The 20,220-nt window shown below is 49.8% G+C and overlaps 1 pseudogene and 4 gene segments (V, D, J or C); all 5 read right to left on the bottom strand.

Annotated features, from left to right (window-relative positions):
• Positions 1 to 1,419: 1,419 nt before the first annotated feature.
• On the bottom strand, positions 1,420 to 3,862 carry LOC133246531 (T cell receptor beta variable 5-6-like; annotated as a pseudogene).
• Positions 3,863 to 4,003: 141 nt separating this feature from the next.
• On the bottom strand, positions 4,004 to 5,619 carry LOC133246922 (T cell receptor beta variable 6-2-like; the record flags this gene model as incomplete). The annotated part of the segment is given in 1 exon segment: positions 4,004 to 5,619. A coding segment is annotated over 1 exon segment (459 nt), but the record flags the coding sequence as incomplete, so codon positions are not given.
• A 3,201-nt stretch (positions 5,620 to 8,820) lies between these two features.
• Positions 8,821 to 9,507, bottom strand: LOC133246850 (T cell receptor beta variable 9-like). The segment is given in 2 exon segments: positions 8,821 to 9,332; positions 9,448 to 9,507. Coding segments are annotated over 2 exon segments (444 nt in total).
• Positions 9,508 to 10,011: 504 nt separating this feature from the next.
• LOC133246849 (probable non-functional T cell receptor beta variable 6-7) lies at positions 10,012 to 12,639 on the bottom strand. The segment is given in 2 exon segments: positions 10,012 to 11,555; positions 11,642 to 12,639. Coding segments are annotated over 2 exon segments (390 nt in total).
• Positions 12,640 to 18,096: 5,457 nt separating this feature from the next.
• On the bottom strand, positions 18,097 to 18,685 carry LOC133246921 (T cell receptor beta variable 6-1-like). The segment is given in 2 exon segments: positions 18,097 to 18,455; positions 18,542 to 18,685. Coding segments are annotated over 2 exon segments (408 nt in total).
• Between the last annotated feature and the right edge of the window lie 1,535 nt (positions 18,686 to 20,220).

Genomic DNA, 20,220 nt, shown 5'->3' with positions numbered 1-20,220 from the left:
CTTCTGGAGTACGGCAGTTCCATAGCATCCCCATGTGGCCTATGCATGGAAACCAAGATTGTCTGCCCAGATTTAATAGTCATGGGATGTGTTCATATCAGAAAATATTTCACTGTTTGCCGAAAGAACTGTGTCTTTGTTTGCTTTGTTTTTCTAAAAAACACACACAAGATTAGAAGCACAAACACATAAACCAGCCTGCCATGGCTGATTTATACTTTTGTATTTCAAGAGAAAAGAAATGTGCTCATGCAGGAAATATTTAATACTTGACTTTTCAAAGATTTTGATGAGAGAGATGCTACAAACTTGGGTTAGTTTTTGTCGGTGGTGTTGTGGTTCAGTTGCTAACTCAAGTCCAACTCATTGAAACCCCATGCATTGCAACGTACCAAGCTCCCTTGTTCTTCACTCTCTCCCACAGTTTGCTCAAATTCATGTCTGTTGAGTTGGTGATGGTATATAACCACCTCTTGCTCTGCCACCCCCTTCTCATCTTGATTTCAGTCTCTCCCAGCATCAGGGTCTAGGCTATTTAGATGCTAAGACAGGCAATGGTGGAGAATACATACACACACAGCTTGTCTCTCCTCCTCAGGGACGACCAAGGAATTTTGGATGATTAATAATTAACTGAGGTTGCATTCTCTTTGAGGACCCCAAAGGACCTACTCAAACACGCCCACTTAGAGATCATTACAAGGTGATGGGCAAGGACATGACCAGATGAGGGAGGAGCAGGGTGGGAACGAGGGCCAGGAAGGTGGGAGAGAAAGGCCCACATCTGGGGAAGTTGGACAAGAGCAGAGACCACTCAAGGGCCAGCCTTGGGGAGAACCTTCCATAGTGACAGGCATGCGGTGCCCGGGGAGAGACAAGAGGGTCTAGATGTATCTGATTTCCCAACATCATTCCCTCCTGGAGGCCTTATGTTCAGACTGATGACTAGCAGTCAGAGCTGAGAAGCATCTTTAGGCTCACGTGGCAGCTAGAGTGAAAAGACAGAGAGTGAGGGTGGACACATGTCCACGAGGCCCTGTTGTCAGGTCCGTGCCAGGAAGATCAAACATCGCTGGCTATGCTGCCAGTATCTGTCTGTGGGCTCCGAGTGTCCAGGTGCTAGGAGCCTGCAAGGGGCTCCCCAGGATCCAGGCTGCAGGGCCCTCATCTGCTTTTTTGCATAGAAAGCAGGTGGCCGTGCAGCACCGTGGAGTAACTGCTGGCACAGAAGTACACAGATGTCTGGGAGCGGTTGGCAGACTTCAGTGTGAGAGGAAAGTTCTCTGTGTTTGATCTGAAGACACTGTACCCGTCGGGCACGTCTCCTGGCTCGCTAGAGCGCACACCAGCTGAGTAATGGATCAGCCTCAGCCCGTGTCCCAGGTCTTGTCGGTACCAGTACATGTAGTTATGACCCAGATCCTGAGCACATGTCAGTGTCGTGCTCTGTCCTCTCCTCACGACCTGGAATCTGGGGTCCTGAGTGACTCCAGCATGGACCGCCCCTGTGGAGAAGGAGGACCGATGCTGCGGTCACAGTGGACAGGCTTAGTGCTGGCACCCCGAAGGGGACCCTGCCCCCCAGGACTCACCTGCCTGCAGGAGACAGAAGACCACACAGCCCAGGAGGCAGGGGCTCATGGCGGGGGCGGGGTGGGCGGAGGGCCCTCTGGTGTGTGTGTGGATGAGAGGGGAGAGGGGTGCTCCAGGGAGGCCTTCTGAGATGTCACTGTCCCTGCCAGGCCCCGGAGCCAATCTGTCACTCAGTGCACCACACCCCTTCCCCCAGAGAATCAAATCAGAAATGAACCTGAGAGATAAGTTCACAACCCGGACACCCATCCAGATAACGGACACAAGCCTCACACGTTGCTGTAACCTTTCTGTATGTGTTAAAGTTTTTTTCCGTAAATGTTAAAGTGATTAAACGATTTGTATGTTCTAGTCCAGAGATAAATCTTCATTAACGTGTATATTACTTGTATTTATCTACATATTTCTGGAGTTTTGAATCCTGGGGAATCCTTCTGGTGTCCTGCTGCCCTTTATGATATGTGTCCCAAGAGCACTTCAAGAGGGAGAAGGCAGTGGCACCACAATCCAGTGTTCTTGCCTGGCAAATCCCAGAGATGGGGGAGCCTGGTGGGCTGCCGTCTATGGGGTCACACAGAGTTGGACACGACAGAAGCGACTTAGCAGCAGCAGCAGCAGCACTTCAAGGCTCCATTTCTGCAACATTGACCGCAGTCCTGAGACTGTCCCTCCACCTACCATGCTTCTCCAAGTTTCTGCTCCCAACCTCATCACAGGCTCATCAACATTTGAGGAATTTGTTTGGTCTGCTTCTAATCAATTCAGTGACAGACGGTCCACCAGTCAAACACAGGTACAGCTCCCTCATGTTCAAGGCAGCCCGTGATTCCCGTGTTGGGGAGAGGGAGCAAGCAGAGCCCATTCAGGCCGGTGACCCACCTTTCTGGGTGGAGAGAATTGGGTGCCCAGCACAGGCTGACATTTTGGCGCAAAGGAATACTGATGCAGGAGGGACGTGGAGGGAGGTGCAAACGCCAGGGTAATGAGAAATGCTCAGTTTCTATTTGAGACATTCCTCTCATGGGAATACCTCCTTGTGAAATGTGGCTGCCATTCATTGAGTAACAGTTCATATCACAGAGCCCCAAACTGTATCTTGTTCCACACAACACAACAGGTATATGTAATTTGCTTGTACAGAGATAGTTCCATGAGCGAGGGACCACTGGTGCTGAGAACACACTTGAGCCGGGATGCTAGCTGTAACACTTATGAAGTATGAGATCTGGGCAACTCACGACCCTCAGATGTACAAACAGTTAAAATAATACTTACCTTGATGACTTCAGTGAGCATTAAAACACACCAAGAAGTGAATGTCTGGGAAAGTCTATCGCTCCACCAGGACTGGGCTTGGCAGGCTGGCAGCTGACACACGGGCACCACTTCCTGAGCTGGGGCAGGAGTGTTTTTGTCCCAGAGGCACCTGATCATGCAGGGCTGTGTCTTGGCTGCTGGCACAGAGATACACGGCTGAGTCTGTCAGCTCCAAGGGGGTCAGGCTCAGCTCAGAGGCAGCATCACTGAACTGTTTTCCTGAGACCCGATCTGATATGTTTCCTTTTTGATACACTTTCCCATCATAATACTGAACAAGGAACTGGGGGCCCTGGCCCAGGGCCTGTTGGTACCAGGACACAGAGGTGTCCAGACTCAGGGGAACATCTCAGAGTCACTTGCTGTTTTCTTGATTTGATCAGGTACTTGGGAGTCTGGGTGACTCCAGAATCCACCAGGCCTGTTGGGGAGGAGACAAGGAAGCTGAGGGCAGAGAACAGGGGAAGCCTCCTGCTGCAGCCCTCATTGACAGGCTTCTATTTCAGGGAGGCAAAGACATCTCAGAAACTCCCACACTGTGTGCAGGACTCACCTGCTCCCAGCAGGCAGAGAGTCACACAGCAGAGGAGCCTGGAGCCCACGGCAGCATCAGGAACCCAGGACCACTGCTGGCTGGGGGCGGGGCTCCTGGGGTGAGGGGGTAAATACTGACCCTCCTGCTTCCCTGATTGGAGCATTTGCCTATGACGTCACAGCTCTGTGTCTCTGCAGGCTGCCCTTGTCCACTGAACCCCTTGCCAGGACCCAGGGCTGGCTCCTCTATGCCCTTCCCTGTCCCGCACAGCCCCTCAGCAAAGGGTGGGTGTGAGGTGAGCACTGTCCCCATGTCCCCATATGCTCATCACATGGCTTTTTCTTCTCTTCCTGTCCCTGCCTGACACTCATCACCCAGGCGTCACTAATCCCTCACCCTCCACTTCCCATGCTGCTCCAGGAGACGGCCCCCTGGACACATCCTGAGGCTCGAGGAACGTCCCCACTCCACTGGGCAGTGAGGAGTCTGTGTCTAGACCACTCACGGAACTCAAACCTGCTTCCTGATGCAGGCATGTAGCCAAGGTTCCCCTAAGCTGCCCTCTCCAGGGTGACTCTCAACCCCTCCCAGCACACCCTGCTTACCATGGGCCCACAGTGCCTCCTAGTGGCCCATGGTCTCATGGCTCTGTGCCTTCCATCTAAAACAAGAATACAAATTCCCCACACTCTACACTTTCAACCCCTACACACACACACACACACACACACACACACACACCCTTATCTGCTGCCTTCCCACCAGGATGAATTAGGGCTGATTTCAAGTCTAGGCTTAGCCTGTAGAGGTAAAACTCTGTACGATCAGACATTTCTACTAAGAAGGAGATAACTGCTTCACCACTACAGTGACAGTAGGTAGCTAAAATGGAGTAATACAGGCAATAGAAATAAGTGCTCTCATGATCTCAAATGAAGCCAGCCTGGACACTGTATTCCAGCCCTCTTTCTCATTAATCAGATCCATACATTTCCAGATTTCATATTTAAATTAAGCATTACCAAATTCTAGCAGGTACAATTAATTAAGAGGCTTTATGAGGCATTTATTTCCTATGAATTTGTAAAATCTTGATATAATAAGATACCATCGAGGAAATACTTTGACTTTGAGAAGATTTATCTGAGGGAAATGATAGAAACCTGGTCCAGGATAATTGAGATGCTAAGAAAGAGGGGCAGGAAGGGAGAACACACACACCCAGCCTGTCTTCCTCCTGGGAATGGACTCCCAAGGGATTTTGGATGGTTTCCAATTAACTGAGGTTGTTTCCTCTTTGATGACCCCAAGAGCTTGCTCAAACACGCCCGCTTACACGTGGTTACAAAGCTCCCTGTGTCAGGAAGGGACATGACCCAGATGAGGGCAGAGCAGTGTGTCGGGAGTGGAGAGGGCAGGGGAGCTGAGGCCAAGGCAGTAAAGGAGGAAAGACCCGCCCCTCTGGTGGGCAAGAGCAGGGAGCACTTGAGAGCTAGGCTGTGGGAGAAACTTCCAGACAGACAGCAATGACGTGCTGGGAGAGACAAGAGGGTCTAGATATATCTGATTTACTAATATTCTTTCCTTCTGGAGATCTTAGGCTGATGCATAAGGGTCAGAACTAGTCAGAACTGATCCAGTCCAAACTGCATCCAGGGAGGATGCAAAGGAAAGACATAGACGGATCGTGGACACGTGTCTCTGAGTCCCTGGGGTCAGATCCAGGCCTGTCCAGGAAACCCATCCAGGGTCACAGAGCTGGCACATGGTCCCCAAGACTGTGAAGTTCCCGGTGCTAGGAGCTTGCACGTGGACCCCCTGTCTTTTTGCACAGAGATCAGGTGGCGATGCAGCTCCGTGGAGTAACTGCTGGCACAGAAGTACACAGATGTCTGGGAGCGGTTGGCGGACTCCAACGTGAGAGCGAAGTTCTCTGTGCTTAGACTGGAGACACTGTAGCCCTCGGGCATGTCTCCTTTCTCTGTGGTGGGAGCAGCAGCTGAGTAATGGATCAGCCTCAGCCCGTGTTCCGGGTCTTGTCGGTACCAGTACATGCGGTCATGACCCAGATCCTGAGTACATTTCAGTGTAGCCTTCTGTCCTGTCTTCACGACCTGGCATCTGGGGTCCTGAGTGACACCAGCATGGACCGCCCCTGTGGAGAAGGAGGACCCATGCAGCAGTCACAGTGGACAGGCTTAGTGCTGGCACTCCTAAGGGGACCCTGCCCCCCAGGACTCGCCTGCCTGCAGGAGACAGAAGACCACACAGCCCAGGAGGCAGGGGCTCATGGCAGGGGTGGGGCAGGCGGAGGGCCCTCTGCTCTTAGTGTGCATGAGAGGGGAGAGGGGCTCTCCAGGGAGTCCTTCTGAGATGTCACTGTCCCTGCCAGGCCCCAGAGCCAATCTGTCACTCAGGGGAGCCACGCCCCTTCCCCCGGAGGCTCAAATCAGAAATGAACCTGAGTGAACTGTTCAGGGGACTGACATGGGACTGACCTAGACAGCATATTAACAAGCAGACACATTACTTTGCCAACAAAGGTCTGTCTTGTCAAAGCTATGGTTTCACATGGGACTGACCTAGACAGCATATTAACAAGCAGAGACATTACTTTGCCAACAAAGGTCCGTCTTGTCAAAGCTATGGTTTTTCCAGTAGTCATGTTTAACTTGAGAGTTGGAATATAAAGAAAGCTGAGCACCAAAGAATTGATGCTTTTGAACTGTGGTGTTGGAGAAGACTCTGGAAAGTCCCTTGAACTGCAAGGAGATCCAAGCAGTCCATCCTAAAGAAATCAGTCCTGAATATTCATTGGAAGGACTGATGCTGAAGCTAAAACTCCAATATTTTGGCCACCTGATGCGAAGAACTGACCCATTGAAAAGACCCAGATGCTGGGCAAGATTGTAGACGGGAGGAGAAGGGGACAACAGAGAATGAGATGGTGGATGGCATCTCCTACTCAATGGACATGTGTTTGAATAAACTCCAGGAGTTGGTGATGGACAGGAAAGCCTGACGTGCTGCAGTCCATGGCGTCACAAAGCATTGGGCACGACTGTGCGACTGAACTGAACTGAATAGCTCACAACAGGGAGACCCATCAGCTCAATGAACATAAGCCTTATATTTGTTGTAAATTTTCCATAAAACTCTTCACAACCTTATATATACTTTATTCCAGAACTAGCTGTTCATTATTACATATGTTCAGTTTAGTGATCTGTAGTTTATTATTTCTGTAGTTTTGAATCTCAGGGAAAATCCTCAGGGCTTCCTGCTGCCCTTTATGACTCACGTGTCCCAAATAATCCCTCATGTTTCTATTGTGTTTAATTGACAACAGTCCAGTTCATGTCCTTCCACCCACAATGACTCTGGATCTGGTTCCCTAACCTTAGGGCAGGCTCATCAACACTTGAAATATCCTTGGGCTCTCTTTCTTATTAATTCACTGACTGATAGCTGCTGCTGCTACTGCTAAGTCACTTCAATTGTGTTCGAGTCTGTGCAACCCCAGAGACGGCAGCCCATCAGGTTCCCCCGTCCCTGGGATTCCCAGGCAAGAACACTGGAGAGGGTTGCCATTTCCTTCTCCAATGCATGAAAGTAAAAAGTGAAAGTGAAGTCGATCAGTAGTGTCTGACTCTTCTCGACCCCCTGGACTGCAGCTCACCAGGCTCGGTGCCTGTCACATGCAGGCTCAGTTCCTTCATGTCCACCTGAGCATGTGCTTCTTGAGTTGACAAGTTGGGGAGCAGCAAGCCCAACCACCTCCGGCCTGTGACCCAGCTTTCTTTGAGGAGAGAAGCTGGTTGCCCAGCACCACGGATGACATGTGGGCACAAAGGAGTACAGACGTGGGAGGGATGTCGGGAGAGATGGCTCACCCCAGAGTAAAGGAAAAATGCTCCAATTTTACGTGAGACATCCATTGCATGGGGGTACTTCCTTGTGAAGTGGGGCAGCCATTCAGTACCAGATATTCTAGAGCCCCAGACTGTATCTCATGCACAAACCTCACACTTGGAAGGACCCTGCACTAGCTGCCATGCTCTGCTGCTGTGATTTTCAAATTCTCAATAATTTCTGAACCTGAATATCATGCACCTGGTCCTGAGTGGGTGACCCCAGTGACCTCCTGATGAGCTGGTTTCCATGAAACCCGATCGCACGTCTGGGGTCTGGGGGACTAACCATTCCTGGGGCCTCAGAGATAAAATCACAGAAGCTAAGGTCAGAAGCAACGAATGAGCTCGATGTTGTAGCCACAAAAACAAGCCTACAATTGGAGCCTGGCAAGTCCATGGGATCCACACCTGTGCTCAGAATGTCTCTGGTCCAAGAGACAGTGGGACCCACAGCCCAGGAGACTAGTGCCCAGGCCAGGCTACTACAGAAAGGGGGACTTTTTAGTTCAACTCCTGTGACTCAGACACTGGGGTCAAATCCAAGGCAAGCCTTCTCCTGACATGAAATGATCTCTCACCAAATTGCTGCTGCTGGTTGTCTGCTCAGTCCCACCACCAGTGTGAGAACAGGAGACCTTGCTATCTGTGTCACATGGTACCTCAAAGGAATTTCCTAGGAGATGAGGACTTCCTGTCAAAATAGCACCATAGAATCATTTCAGAGAATGTGTGCACGAGAAAAGAAATTTATGAACGTGAATAAATAATTAAAAAAAAAAAAAAGCCTGTAGCAGCAGGGAAGACCTTTGGATGGTCATTTTCCAAACCACCCATCTCCAGATAGCATAGTCCCTGACATGGATTTGGTGCTCACGTGCTTTCAAGAACTTCTCTACCCATAATACTTTCCGCTGGACAAGGAAATGGCAACCCACTCCAGTACTCTTGCCTAGAAAATTCCATGGATGGAGGAGCCTCGTGGGCTACAGTCCATTGGGTCACAAAGAGTGAGCGACCAAGCGACTTCACTTTCAAAGTATGAATAGGTATATTTTAATAAACATTTTAGTTCATAAAGCAGATGACCTTCCATAATGTCGGTGGCCTTCATGAAACCAGGTGAAGAGATGAAGAGACGAAAACACTGATCCTCCCCCAAGTAAGAGATAATTGTCAGCCGATGGCCTTCACACTGGACCATTAGTTCTTCTGCTTTTGGACTTAAACATCAGCTCCCCTCAGTCTCTAGTAGCACCAGACCCACTTGCAGCTTTTGGACTTACTAGTCTTAACAACTATGTCAGCCGATTGCTTTAAACTACATGTGTATATGAATGTGTGTGTGTGTGTTTCTGTGTATTATTTATTCTATGTGGGGGACAGTTTATGGGGGCAAAGACCACAAGTAATAAGGACAGGCTTGAATCAAATTCCTTGATCTGAAAGTAATGACATATAAGATGTGGACAACTCAGTTCCCCTCAGATGTATAAACAGGTAAAATAATTCTTACCTAGCATGATCTTTGGAAGCATTAAAACACAGCAGAGGAAGAACGTCTGGGAGAGTCTATCGGATCTATCTAGGCCTGACAGGCAGGCAGTCACCCTCACAGCCACTTCCTGAGCTGGGGCAGGAGTGTTTTTGTCCCAGAGGCACCTGATCATGCAGGGCTGTGTCTTGGCTGCTGGCACAGAGATACACGGCTGAGTCTGTCAGCTCCAAGGAGCTCAAGTACAGCTCGCAGTGAAAGTCACTAAACTGTTTTCCTGAGAATCGATCCGGGAGCTGTGCTTCTCCCCTTACTTCCTGCCTGTAATACTCAACGAGGAACTTGGGGTCCTGGCCCAGGGCCTGTTGGTACCAGTACACAGAGAGGTGTCCAGAGACAGGGGAGCATCTCAGGGTCCCTCGCTGTCCTCTTGCTTTAATCAGGTATCTCGGGGTTTGGGTGACTCCAGAATCCACAAGGCCTGTGGGGGAAGAAGACTAGGGCTGAGAAAGAACGCGGGAGAGAACCCGATGGTGCCTTGGATTCAGGCAGAGTCAGTCCAGGAACACGGATTCCCCCCTGTGCCAAGGACCCACCTGCTGCCAGGAGACACAGAGCCACACAGCAGATGGGGCTGCAACCCATGGCAGGAGGGCCAGAGCTGGGAGACGTCTCCTTGCTCAGAACTCTGCTTCTCTGAGAGCTGGGGTTCTGGTCCTCCTTCCTCTGATTGGAAGAGGCAGTGATGTCACTGCTCTGATGTCACTGCCTCTGCTGGTTCCCAGGAATCGGACCTCTCATTCCAGGTCGCTGATCCAGGAACCCTGCTCTGTCCTACAAAGTCTCTTAGATGACATGTGAGCTGGACTGCTGGTCTGGGTGAGGCTGGGTTTATGCCCAACGCCCTTCCCCATGTCTCCTTCGCTTTTCTCCTCAGGTAGGTGTTTCTCTTTCCTACCACCTCCCAGCTCTATACCCTTCACTTTTGCTGCAACCTCAGGGCTCCCTCAGCACTGCATAGTTGAACTTCATGGCTCCCAGCTGGGACAGCAAGCCTGCAAAATAGTGCCTATCCTAGTAAGGCTTCTAGAGACAAAAATACCAAATAAAGCTTTTTCTTAAACCTCCTGGTCCTAGGCACTAGCTCTGCCTGCTTGCTCTGCCCCAGAAACTTGTGGAGTTTCTCAGCTGCACAGTGTCCCCATGTGCTCTATGCGTGGAAACCAAGATTGTCTGCCCATTTTAATAGTCGTGGGATGTGTTCATATTAGAAAATATTTCACTGTTTGCCGAAAGAACTGTGTCTTTGCTTGCTTTGTTTTTCTAAAGAACACACACACAATTAGAAACACAAACACACAAACCAGTCTGCCATAGCTGATTCATGATTTTGTATTTCAAGAGCAAAGAAATGTGCTCATGCAGGAAATATTTAGTACTTTGACTTTTAGAAGATTGTGATGAGGGAGATGCTACAAACTTGGGTTAGCTTTTGTTGGTGGTGGTGTTCTTCAGTTGATAACTTGAGTCCAACTCATTGAAACCCCATGCCATGCAGCATCCCAGGCTCCCCTGTTCTTCACTATCTCACACAGTTTGCTCAAATTCATGTCTGTTGAGTCGGTGATGCTATCTAACCACCTCTTGCTCTGACACCCCCTTCTCCTCTTGATTTCAGTCTTTCCAGCATCAGGGTCTAGGCTATTTAGATGCTAAAGACAGGCAATGGTGGAGAATACATACACACACAGCTTGTCTCTCCTCCTCAGGGACGACCAAGGAATTTTGGATGATTAATGTTTAACTGAGGTTGCATTCTCTTTGAGGACCCCAGAGGACCTACTCAAACACGCCCAGTTAGGGATCATTACAAGGTTCCCTGGGTGATGGGCAAGGACATGACCCAGATGAAGGAGGAGCAGCAAAGCTGAAGTAGAGAAGAGTGGGAACGAGGGCCAGGAAGGTGGGAGAGAAAGGCCCACATCTGGGGAAGTGGACAAGAGCAGAGACCACTCAAGGGCCACCCTGGGGGAGAGCCTTCCATAGTGACAGGCATGCGGTGCCCGGGGAGAGACAAGAGGGTCTAGATGTATCTGATTTCCCAACATCATTCCCTCCTGGAGGCCTCATGTTCAGACTGATGACTAGCAGTCAGAGTTGGGTAGCATCTTTAGGCTCTCATGGTAGCTAGAGTGAAAAGACAGAGAGTGAGGGTGGACACATGTCCATGAGGCCCTGTTGTCAGGTCCGTGTCAGGAAGATCAAACATCGCTGGCTATGCTGCCAGTATGTGTCTGTGGGCTCCAGGTCTCCAGGTGCTAGGAGCCTGCAAGGGGCTCCCTTAGTTCCAGGCTGCAGGGCCCTCATCTGCTTTTTTGCACAGAAAGGAGGTGGCCGTGCAGCACCGTGGAGTAACTGCTGGCACAGAAGTACACAGATGTCTGGGAGCGGTTGGCAGACTCCAGCGTGAGAGGGAAGTCCTTTGTGCTTGGTCTGGAGATGCTGTAACCCTCAGGTATGTCTCCTTTAACCGTGTCAGGAGCACCAACTGAGTAATAGATCAGCCTCAGCCCATGTCCCAAGTCTTGTCGGTACCAGTACATGCGGTCATGACCCAGATCCTGAGTACATGTCAGTGTCGTGTTCTGTCCTGTCCTCACGACCTGGAATCTGGGGTCCTGTGTGACACCAGCATGGACCGCCCCTGTGGAGAAGGAGGACCGATGCTGCAGTCACAGCGGACAGGCTTAGTGCTGGCACCCCGAAGGGGACCCTGCCCCCAGGACTCACCTGCCTGCAGGAGACAGAAGACCACACAGCCCAGGAGGCAGGGGCTCATGGCGGGGGCGGGGCAGGCGGAGGGCCCTCTGGTCTGAGTGTGGATGAGAGGAAGTGGGGCGCTCCAGGGAGGCCTTGGGAGATTTCACTGTCCCTGCCAGGCCCCACAGCCAACCTGTCACTCAGGGGCCACGCCTCTTCCCCCAGGGGCTCAAATCTGAAATGAATCTGAGTGAACAGTTCAAAACAGAAACAACGCATCCAGAGCAATGGACTTGAGCCTTATGAGTTGTTGTATCCTTTCTATAAACAGTTTACAACTTTAAGTGTGTTGTATTCCAGAGATAATTCTTCATTCCTAAGTATGTGAAGTTATATGCAGATTTCTAACTGCAGGGTTGGGGGTTACTCAGTGCTCCTAAACAGCACATTGTTCAAGAGTCAACTACAATCCATACATCAGTAAAGTTGATTTTAACATGCCTGAGGAGGGATGTATGTCACATGCTCTGGCTAATTTCGAGCACTAAATCAACAGGCAGAAATATTTTCACCCTTGTGATTTCTAAAGGCCTCAGCTGGAGGCAAAATGTGTCCATCTCTATCTTTGCATCTAAGAAATGGTGGAAGAGGCTGTCAGAGATTAACAAAGGGAAGCAGGAAATCCAGAGTCCTGTTATGTGCCAGGGACTTCATGCTTCCTAGGCAAGCGTGGAAGTTGTTGGGATGACTAATTTAATGTGTCACCTTGACTAGGCCACAGATATTTAGTTCTACATTGTTCTGAATGTCCCCATGAGGATGTCTTGGTGAGAGATAAATATGTGAAAAGTTATCAATAGATTTTAAAATCAGATTAGATGAACATCTTTATTGGTAAGGCAGATGAACTTCCATAATGTAGTAGGTCTCATCCGATGAGATGAAGAAATCAATAGAACAAAAACCCTAAACCTCTCCTAGGTAGGAGAGAATTATCCAGCTGATGGCCTTAACTAGACTATCACTTCTTCCTGCCTAACAGCCTTTGAATTTAAACATCAGCTCTTCTTAGGTCGCTAATAACATGAGCCCAGCTTCTAGACCTTAGACTTATCACTATTAACAACTATGTGAGTCAAGTACTTTAAATGATTTATATATATACATATATATATATGTATATATATGTTTGTTTGTTTTATGGGAGAATCATACAATGGGGGCGAGGACCACAGTGACAAGAACAGACGTGAGTCTGATTCCTTGTTCTGATATTTATGAAGTATGAGATCTGGGCAAGCCACTCCCCCTCAGATGTGTAAAGAGTTAAAATAATACTTATCTTGCATGATCTTTGGGAGCATTAAAACATATCAGGACATGAATGTCTGGGAAAGGCTATCTGTTCTACCAGGACTTAGGCCTGGTTGGCTGGCAACTGATACCCTCACACTACTTTCTGAGATGGGGCAGGATGTTTTTGTTCCAGAGGCACCTAATCATGCAGGGCTGTGTCTTGGCTGCTGGCACAGAGATGCACGGCTGAGTCTTTCAGCTCCAAGGAGCTCAAGCTCAGTTCAGAGCTAGACTCACTGAACTGTTCACCTGAGAATCGCCCTGATAGGTTTGATTCTCCTCTCACATTCTGCTGAAATACTGAACAAGGAACTGGGGGCCCTGGCCCAGGGCTGTTGGTTCCAGTACACAGAAAGGTGTCCAGAGTCAGGGGAACATCTCAGCGTCACTTGCTGCTTTCTTGATTTGATCAGGTATTTGGGGTCTGGGTGATTTCAGAATCCACCAGGCCTGTTGGGGAGGAGATAAGAAAACTTCAGGCAGAGCACAGGGAAGCCTCCTGCTGCAGCCCTCTCGCCAGGCTTCTATCTCAGGGATGCAAAGACATCTCAGAAGCTCCCACACTGTGTCCAGGCCTCACCTGCTCCCAGAAAGAAGAGGTCACACAGCAGAGGAGCCTGGAGCCCATGGCAGCATCAGGAACCCAAGACAGCTGCTGGCCGCGGATGGGGCTCCTGGGTGATTGGTGCAGAGTGCTGACCCACCTGCTTCCCTGATTGGAGCATTTGTCTATGACGTCAATGCTCTGTGCCTCTGCAGGCTGCCCTGTCCACTGGGCCCCTTGCCAGGACAAACGGGAGCCCTCTATGCCCTTCCTGCCCTTCACAGCCCCTGAGCAAGGGGTGGGTGTGAAGGGTGCACCATCCCAATGTCCCCAGTGCCCACAGCATACCTTGTTGTCCCCTGCCTGCCCCTGCCTGACACGCAGCCAGGCACTCACCTGGCGGGTAATCACCAGGCAATCAACTGACAATCACCAAGCCCTCACCATCCACTCCAACCCCTTCACCTCCACTTCCCTTGCAGCTCCTGGAGACCGTCTCCTGGGCACATCCTGAGGATCCAGGCACATTCCCGCTTTTCTGGGCATCGAGGAGTCTGTACTGGTTCCAAGTATCCTGGAACCTCAGGACCTCAGGGAACTCAAACCTGCTTTCTCATTCAGGCATGTAGCTAAGGTCTTTAAAGCTGCCCTCCCCAGGGTGAGTCTCCACCCCTCCCAGGACCCCCTGCTTGCCGTGGGCCCACAGTGCCTCCTAGTGGCCAATGGTCCACAGTCTCATGGATCTGTGCCTTCTGTCTAAAGCAAGAATGTAAATACCCCACACCCTGAACACACACTCACACACAACACACACTTGTTCTACTGTCTTCCCAAGCTGGCTGACTTAAGATTGATCTTCAATTTCCTCTTAGCCTCTGGAGGTAAAAGCCTGTAGAAACCAACACTTCCATTAAGAAGAAACTAATTGCACTGACAGTAGAATGCTAAGGTGGAATCACACAGACCTTCAACACAGACACTCTGCTGAGCTCAGGCGAATACAGCCTGGGACACTGCATTCCTTAGACCCCTCTGATTAATCAGATCCAGATATTTCTAGACTTTCTATATAAATTATTACTAATTCTAGGTAATGGAATATATACAGAGATTATATATATTAATCCATTTAGTTTAAAGTTATAAAACTTGAAAAAAAAAAAAACCAACCATCCACTACATTTAACGTCGATGTACCAGGACATGATATGAGACTGCACACTCGGTGTCACACTGTAGGCATGTGGCCCTGGGTTCCAAGGTTCCACGTGTGAGAAGCCTGCAAGGGGCTCTCCGACTTTCAGCATGCAGGGCTTCCCATATCTTTTTGCACAGAGAGGAGGTGGCCGTGCAGCGCTGTGGATAACCGCAGGTGCAAAAGTACACAGATGTCTGGGAGCGGTTGGCAGACTCCAGCCTGAGGGGGAAGTTCTTTGTGCTTGGTCTGGAGACACTGTAGCCCTAGGGCACGGCTCCTCTCCCCATGCCGGGAGGGATAACTGAGTAATGGATCAGCCTCAGCCCGTTTCCTGGGTCTTGTCGGTACCAGTACATATAGCTAAAGCTCAGATCCTGAGTACATGTCAGTGTCGCATTCAGTCCTCTCCTCACGACCTAGAATCTGGGGTCCTGAGAGACACCAGCATGGACCGCCCCTGTGGAGAAGGAGGACCGATACTGCAGTCACAGCGGACAGGCTTAGTGCTGGGACCCCGAAGGGGACCCTGCCCCCCAGGACTCACCTGCCTGCAGGAGACAGAAGACCACACAGCCCAGGAGGCAGGGGCTCATGGCGGGGGTGGGGCAGGCATAGGGCCCTCTGGTCTGAGTGTGGATGAGAGGGGAAAGGGGCTCTCCAGGAGTCCTTCTGAAATGTCACTCTCCCTGCCAGGCCCCAGAGCCAACCTATCACTCAGGGCGCCCCGCCCCTTCCCCAGAGGCTCAAATCATAAGTGAATCTGAGGGATAAGTTCACAACCCGGAGCCCCATCCAGATCAATGGACATAAGCTGTACAAGTTGATGAAACTCTTCTGTAAAACTGATTAAATTTTGTGTGTGTTCTAATCCAGAGATAATTCACATTGATACATGTATTACTTCTATTTATCTGCATATATCTGTAGTTTAAATCTTGTGGAAATCCTTCTGGCTTCCTGTCGCCCTGTTTAACTCATGTGTCCCAGTAGGACTTCCAGGTTCCATTTCTGCATAACTGACCGCAGTCCTGAGATTGTCCCTCCACCTACCATGTTTCTCCAGGTCTCTGCTCCCAAACTCACTGCAGGCTCATCAACATTTGAGAAATCTGTTTGGTCTATTTCTAATCGAGTCACTGACAGACGGTCCACCAGCCAAATGTGGGTACAGCTTCTTCATGTTCCAGGAGGCCCTGCTTCCCATGTCGGCGGAGGGGAGAGAGCAAGCAGAGCCCCCTCAAGACTGGGACCCACCTCTCCTGGTGGAGAGAAGCTGGGCGCCCAGCACAGGGTGATGTATTGTCACAAAGGAATTCAGATGTAGGAGGGACATGGAGGGAGGTGCAGACTTTAGGGCAAATGAAAAATGTTCTGTTTTTATTTGAGACATTCCTCCCATGGGAATATCTCAGAAGCTCCACACTGTGTCCAGGACTCACCTGCTCCCAAATAGCAGAGTCCCACAGCAGAGGAGCCTGGAGCCCATGGCAGCATCAGGAACCCAGGACTACTGCTAGCTGGGGCTGGGGCTCCTGGGTGAGGGGGTAACTGCTGATCCTCCTGCTTCCCTGATTGGAGCATTTGCCTATGATGTCACTGCTCTGTGTCCCTGCAGGCTGCCCTTGTCCCCTGGACCCCTTGCTTGGACCCAGGCCTGGCTCCTCTATGCCCTTCCCTGTCCCACACAGCCCCTCAGCAAACGGTGGGTGTGAGGTGATCACTGTCCCCATGTTCCCATATGCCCATAACATGGCGTTTTTCTTCTCTTCCCGTCGCTGCCTGACACTCATCACCCAGCCCTCACCAGCCACACTAATCTCTCAGCCTCTGCTTCCCATGCTGCTCCACTTACAGCCCCCTGGACAGATCCTGAGGCTCGAGGAATGTGCCCACTCCGCTGGGCAGTGAGGAGTCTGTGCTGGGTCCATGTGTCTGGACCACTCAGGGAACTCAAGCCTGCTCCCTGATGCAGGCATGTAGCCAAGGTTCCCCTAAGCTGCCCTCTCCAGGGTGACTCTCAACCCCTCCAGCACACCCTGCTCACCATGGACCCACAGTGCCTCCTAGTGGCCCATGGTCTCATGGATCTGTGCCTTCCATCTAAAACAAGAATACAAATTCCCCACACTCCACACTTTCAACCCCTACACACACACACACACACACACACATACCCTTCATATGCTGCCTTCCCAGCATGGCTGAATTAGGGTTGATCTTCAAGTCTAGTCTTAGCCTGTGGAGGTAAAACTCTGTATGATAAGACATTTCTAAGAAGGCAGGAATTCCTGCACCACTCCAGTGACAATAGTCAGCTAAAATGGAGTAATGCTGCTGCTGCTGCTGCTGAGTCGCTTCAGTCATGTCCGACTCTGTGTGACCCCATAGACGGCAGCCCATCAGGCTTCTCCGTCCCTGGGATTCTCCAGGCAAGAGTACTGGAGTGGGTTGCCCGTGCCTTCTCCGAAAATGGAGTAATATGGGCAATAAAAATAAGCGCTCCATGATCTCAAATGAAGCCAGCCTGGACACCTGTATTCCAGACCTCCTTTTGATTATGCAGATCCATACATTTCCAGATTTCATATTTAAATTTAGCATGACCCAATTCTAGCAGGTGCATTTTATGAAGAGGTTTTATGTGTATTAACATATTTATTTCCTATGAACTTGTAAAATATTGATATAATAAGACACCATGAAGGAAATATTTTGACTTTGAGAAGATTTCTCTGAGGGAAATGGTAGAAACCTGGTCTAGGATAATTGAGATGCTAAGAAAGAGGGGCGGGAAGGGAGAACACACACACCCAGCCTGTCTCTCCTCCTGGAAATGGACTTCCAAGGGACTTCAGCTGGTTTCCAATTAACTGAGGTTGTTTTCTGTTTGGTCACCCCAAGAGCTTGCTCAAACACGCCTGCTTACACGTGGTTACAAAGCTCCCTGTGTCAGGAAACGACATGACCCAGATGAGGGCAGAGCAGTGTGTCTAGAGCAGAGAGGGCAGGGGAGCTGAGGCCAAGGCAGTAAAGGAGGAAAGACCCGCCCCTCTGGTGGGCAAGAGCAGGGAGCACTTGAGAGCTAGGCTGTGGGAGAAACTTCCAGACAGACAGCAATCAGGTGCGGCAGAGACACAAGAGGGTCTAGATATATCTGATTTACTAATATTCTTCCCTTCTGGAGGTCTTAAGCTGATGAGGAAGAGTCAGAACTAGTCAGAATTGATTGCAGTCCGAACTGCATCCAGGGAGGATGCAAAGCAAAGACAGAGACTGATGGTGGACATGTGTCTCCGAGTCCCTGGGGTCAGATCCAGGCCTGTCCAGGTCACACATCCAGGGTCACAGAGCTGGCACGTGGTCCCCAGGGCTCTGAGGCTCCCTGTGCTAGGAGCCTGCGTGTGGGACCCTGTCTTTTTGCACAGAGAGCAGATGGCCATGCAGCGCCGTGGAGTAACTGCTGGCACAGAAGTACACGGATGTTTGGGAGTGGTTGGCGGACTCCAGAGTGAGAGGAAAGTGGTTTTTGCTTGATCTGGAGACACTGTACCCGTCGGGCACGTCTCCTTTCACCGTGGTGGGAGGCCCAGCTGAGTAATAGATCAGCCTCAGCCCGTGTCCCAGGTCTTGTCGGTACCAGTACATAGAGTTATGACCCAGATCCTGAGTACATGTCAGTGTCACATTCTGTCCCGTCCTCACGACCTGGAATCTGGGGTCCTGAGTGACACCAGCATGGACCGCCCCTGTGGAGAAGGAGAACCGATGCTGCAGTCAGAGCGGACAGGCTTAGTGCTGGCATCCCGAAGGGGACCCTGCCCCCAGGACTCACCTGCCTGCAGGAGACAGAAGACCACACAGCCCAGGAGGCAGGGGCTCATGGCGGGGGCGGGGCAGGCGGAGGGCCCTCTGGTGTGTGTGTGGATGAGAGGGGAGAGGGGCTCTCCAGGGAGGCCTTCTGAGATGTCACTCTCCCTGCCAGGCCCCGGAGCCAACCTGTCACTCAGGGGCCACGCCCCTTCCCCAGAGGCTCAAATCATAAGTGACCCTGAGAGATAAGTTCACAACACAGAGACCCATCCAGATCAATGGACTTGAGCCTTATGAGTTGTTGTATCCTTTCTATAAACAGTTTACAACTTTAAGTGTGTTGTATTCCAGAGATAATTCTTCATTCCTAAGATGTGAAGTTATATGCAGATTTCGAACTGCAGGGTTGTGGGGTTCTCCGTGCTCCTAAACAGCACATTGTTGAAGAGTCAACTACAATCCATACATCAGTAAAGTTGATTTTAAGATGCCTGATAAGGATTGTGTGTTACATGCTCTGGCTAATTTCCTGCACTACATCAACAGGCAGAAATATTTTCACCCCTGTGATTTCTAAAGGCCTCAGCTGGAGGCAAAATGTGTCCATCTCTATATTTGCACCTAAGAAATGGTGGAAGAGGCTGTCAGAGATTAGCAAAGGGACTCAGGAAATCCAGCGTCCTGTTATGTGCCAGAGACTTCATGCTTACTAAATTCCTAGGCAAGCCTGGAAGTTGTTGGGATGACTAATTTAATGTGTCATCCTTGTAAACCTTGACTACGCCACAGATATTTAGTTCTACATTGTTCTGAATGTCCCTGTGAGGATGTCTTGGTGAGAGATAAATATGTGAAAAATTATCAATAGATTTTAAAATCAGATTAGATGAACATCTTTATTGGTAAGGCAGATGAACTTCCATAATGTAGTAGGTCTCATGCAAAGAGATGAAGAAATGAACAGAACAAAAACCCTAAACCTCTCCTAGGTAGGAGAGAATTATCCAGCTGATGGCTTCACTAGACTATCACTTCTTCCTGCCTAACAGCCTTTGAACTTAAACATCAGCTCTTCTTAGGTCTCTAATAACATGAGCCCAGCTTCTTAGACTTATCATTGTTGAAATTAACAACTATGTGAGTCAACTCCTTTAAATGATATGTATCCCATAAAATAAATATATATATATCTATATATAGATATAGATATATATAAAACATGACATATATATTTGTTATATGAGAGAATTATTCAATGGGGGTGAGGACCACAGTGACAAGGACAGATATGAGTCTGATTTCTTGTTCTGATAGTTATCTGATTCCTTGTTCTGATATTTATGAAGTATGAGATCTGGGCAAGCCACTCCCTGTCAGATGTGTAAAGAGTTAAAATAATACTTATCTTGTATAATCTTTGGGAGCATTAAAACATATCAAGACATGAATGTCTGGGAAAGGCTGTCTGCTCTCCCAGGACTTGGGCCTGGCTGGCTGGCAGTCGATACCCTCACACAAACTTCCTGAGCTGGGGAAGGAGTGTTTCTGTACCAGAGGCACCTGATCATGCAGGGCTGTGTCTTGGCTGCTGGCACAGAGATGCACGGCTGAATCCTTCAGCTCCAAGGAGTCAAGCTTAGTTCAGAGCTAGAGTCACTGAACTGTTGACCTGAGAATCGCCCTGATAGGTTTGCTTCTTCT

This window comes from Bos javanicus, chromosome 4 (genome assembly GCF_032452875.1).
Source record: "Bos javanicus breed banteng chromosome 4, ARS-OSU_banteng_1.0, whole genome shotgun sequence".
NCBI classification, from domain to species: domain Eukaryota; kingdom Metazoa; phylum Chordata; class Mammalia; order Artiodactyla; family Bovidae; genus Bos; species Bos javanicus.
The sequence above is the reverse complement of the archived record's forward strand: the minus strand, read 5'-3'. Positions and strand labels throughout refer to the sequence as shown.